We start from the raw sequence: 3,534 nt of genomic DNA, 5'->3' as shown, positions 1-3,534 counted from the left end.
AATGTCTCCTGGGTGAGGATGGATGGGTGATGGGTGGATGGGATGGTTTGGATGGATGGATGGATGGATGGATGGATGGATGGATGGATGGATGGATAAATGGGTGGATGGGATGGTATGGATGGATGGATGGGTGGTGGGTGGATGGGTGGGTGGATGGATGGATGGTTGGATGGATGGTGGATGGATGGATGGATGGATGGATGGATGGATGGATGGGTGGATGGGATGGTTTGGATGGATGGGTGGTGGGTGGGTGGTTGGATGGATGGATGGATGGGTGGGTGGTGGGTGCATGGATGGATGGGTGGGTGGGTGGATGGATGAATGGATGGATGGACAGAAGGGGAAATGATAATTTATTCTCTGCAACACAATATTTCAGTTATATAGAAGTAAATGACAACATTTACTGTGGTAGAAAATGATGAGTCAAGATTTACTGCAGTATAATACTGTAGATTTACTGCAGTATAATAGATTTACTGCAGTATAATAGATTTACTGCAGTATAATAGATTTACTGCAGTATAATACAACTCCCCAACTTTATGGATGATTTTTGGGTTATAATTTTATACATGTATAAATACCATAGTGCTGTTGTTTTTCACAGGCCCTGCCTGGCAGGCTGGAGCTGACTGAGATAGATGAATCAAAGTTTTTAGAAGAGAATCATCTTGTTTTTCTGCAGACTTATTGTGAATTCTAGTTCTGAACATGTTTTTCTCACACAGTGAACTTTGTGTTGTGGCTAAAATAGTAGTGGTTTGAGCTTGTGTGCTGTGTTTGTGTCTGTGTGCAGGCTAACCCTCCATCGTACGACCGGTCAGAAGACCTGGCTTCGCTGCTCTACCTGAATGAATCCAGCGTGATGCACTGCCTGAGGCAGCGCTATGGAGGAAACCTCATCCACTCTTTCGCTGGACCCAACATGGTGGTCATCAACCCACTCAGCGCACCCTCCATGTACTCTGAGAAGGTGAGGGAACGTGACCGGCTCACACGGGCTCCATGACACTGCAGGATCTTTATTCTTTGGTCTCCGACAGGTGATGCACATGTTCAAAGGCTGTCGCAGAGAGGACACYGCTCCTCACATCTACGCTGTGGCCCAGTCGGCCTACAGGAACCTGCTCACCACCCGCCAGGATCAGTCCATTGTGCTGCTGGGAAAGTCTGGCAGCGGCAAAACCACCAACTGCCAGCACCTKGTCCAGTACCTGGTCTCCATCGCTGGAAGCACTGGCAAGATCTTCTCTGGTAGGTTTTCTGAAAGAAGGAACTTCCCAACATCTGAAGATGTCTAAATGAATGCAGTTTTATTTAAAATGCTTTAACTGATGAACCATATTTATCTGCTTAGCTGGGTTAGGGTCTGTATAAAATGTTATGACATTTTGTAGGACTGGTATCTGTTTTCTGTATTGGTACTTGAACTTGGTTTGGAGAACTAGGGTGTCTATGGCTGTGTCTAAATTCAGGGGCTGGCTAGGCCTGCCACAATAAACAATAAATCAATTATTCTTATGATAAATTAAATTGAGGAAGATAAATTAAAATGAAGACAATAATTTTCATTTGTTTGCTTGTTTCTTTGTTTTTTCGTGTCTCCCTCTTTTCTACTTCTTAGCGTAGAGTAGTGACCTGTGGTGTCAGGTATTTGCGTAGCACATGGTTTCCTCTGTAGCATGAAAGCCTGTGAACAGGTCAGTTTTCTGATGCCTTCATACAGCTGGCAATGCCTTGGGATTGCAGACAGTTGTTTTTTTACACTGTAAATTTTAATGTAAATTTCCGTAAACGGGCTTATACTAGCTGCATTTCCATTGACCATGAAAATGCGCAAATTAGAATTTTGAAAATAAATTTGCTCAATTGAAACACGTCAATTGAAAAAATTTACTTTTTTCGACAAAATGTTTTTGCGCTAGGATGAGGTGGTTTTTCGGCCGTGTCGAAATTGGTGTTTTTCGCAAAACTGCAATGGAAACACTTTTTTCGCATCACGAGAGTCACATGATCAACAATCGGCTGTTTCTACTGGCGAAAAAGACGATGACAAAGAAGATAACAGGAAGTAGAAGTAGTAGTAATATCACAGAAGTAGTATAAAATAGTAAACTCACCAGCTACATTTTCCCAAAAACACAGCATACGTAGCCGCTCCCAAGTAGACCTTGTCTCTGGAAAGCCTCGATAAAAGACGCCGACGTCTCCTCTGATGATGAGCGCTAGTGTCGTGGTAGCAACATGCTATGTGTTTACATCCATCGCCWCCATGTTTGTAATGACTTATCRYGAGAACAAACSTATTCACGCATGACTTTAATAGCATTTCTTACTTAATGGAAACACCGCAGTTGTGAAACTGTTTTTTTAGACATTAACAGAATATCGACAAAGTTTTGCGCACATTTGCAATGGAAACACAGCTATTGTTAYATTAGTTTAAACTGGTCTACAACAATATCATTCATGGCAATAATTTCTGAGACAWTTATCTTCCAGTAAAATTTGTTATTGTGACAGGCCTAGGGCTGGGCCCTCCGAAGGCTAACAAGTKCCTCCTCCTTTTTCCCTGGTTTGAGGCCGGGGTAAGGGCGGGAATAAAGCAAAAAACTAGATCGTTCTAATTCACAGCCACTTTTTTATGGTCTTTGCGTCGACCWAGGACCCAGCCCACCTAGGCCGGGTCCTTTGAAGGACCCAGCCCYTGAATTTGGACTTAGCCTACAAGTCATGCTGGAACATTTCAGTTACTGTACCTCCTGTAAACTTAATGACCTCAGGGAGGATTTCTTCTGTTGCACGTTAATCTTACTCCAGGAGACTGAACTGATAATCTGCTTGTTCTCCTCCATGGTTCCACAGCTGAGAAGTGGCAGGCCGTCTACACCATCCTGGAGGCTTTTGGGAACAGCTCCACAGCGATGAACACTAACGCCAGCCGCTTCTCTCATGTGGTGTCTCTGGACTTCGACCAGGCGGGTCAGGTGGCCTCTGCCTCCATCCAGGTACCACACACCTGACAGATGTACCCAGCTGCCCCTGGCCTGTGAGACGTGCTCTGTAAGAAACTTGTCTTGTCCTGCACAGACCATGCTGCTGGAGAAACTGAGGGTGAGCAGAAGACCTGAAGCAGAGTCCACGTTCAACGTGTTTTACTACATGATGTCTGGAGCCGACAACAGTCTGAGGTCAGCAGCTTTCTCTACATTTTACCAGWGTTGTATAAAGTACCACAAAGTGAAACTTGAGTAAAAGTACAAGTATCTTACCAAATACTTACTTTGGTAAAAGATAGTCTCCTTTAGGAATATTACTTGAATAAAAGTCTTAAACTATCTGATATTTTTTGTACTTAAGTATTAAAAGTAAAGTATTGATTTAAAATGAGCAGTTAGATTTTCTGTAAGGACATTTATTAGGAGGTGACCTCCCCAAAAACTGACTATATTGTATTAAAATAATTAATGTTAAATTTAGGATGCACTAGTCCAACTGTTTCAGTTTATATACATATATCAAGGC

The 3,534-nt window shown here is 43.0% G+C and overlaps 1 protein-coding gene across 11 annotated transcripts in view; it reads left to right on the top strand.

Annotated features, from left to right (window-relative positions):
• The window catches only part of myo18ab (myosin XVIIIA b), a 145,687-nt gene that overhangs the window by 58,641 nt on the left and 83,512 nt on the right, over window positions 1–3,534 (top strand). For all 11 annotated transcript variants that reach the window (XM_014021564.1, XM_014021567.1, XM_014021565.1 and 8 more), the window contains 4 exons: window positions 806–982; window positions 1,053–1,263; window positions 2,875–3,017; window positions 3,100–3,200. In XM_014021564.1, coding sequence (XP_013877018.1) covers window positions 806–982; window positions 1,053–1,263; window positions 2,875–3,017; window positions 3,100–3,200 — 632 coding nt within the window. The remainder of the gene's footprint in view (window positions 1–805; window positions 983–1,052; window positions 1,264–2,874; window positions 3,018–3,099; window positions 3,201–3,534) is intronic.

The sequence above is a fragment of the Austrofundulus limnaeus genome, unplaced genomic scaffold (assembly GCF_001266775.1).
Source record: "Austrofundulus limnaeus strain Quisiro unplaced genomic scaffold, Austrofundulus_limnaeus-1.0 Scaffold297, whole genome shotgun sequence".
NCBI classification, from domain to species: domain Eukaryota; kingdom Metazoa; phylum Chordata; class Actinopteri; order Cyprinodontiformes; family Rivulidae; genus Austrofundulus; species Austrofundulus limnaeus.
The sequence above is the reverse complement of the archived record's forward strand: the minus strand, read 5'-3'. Positions and strand labels throughout refer to the sequence as shown.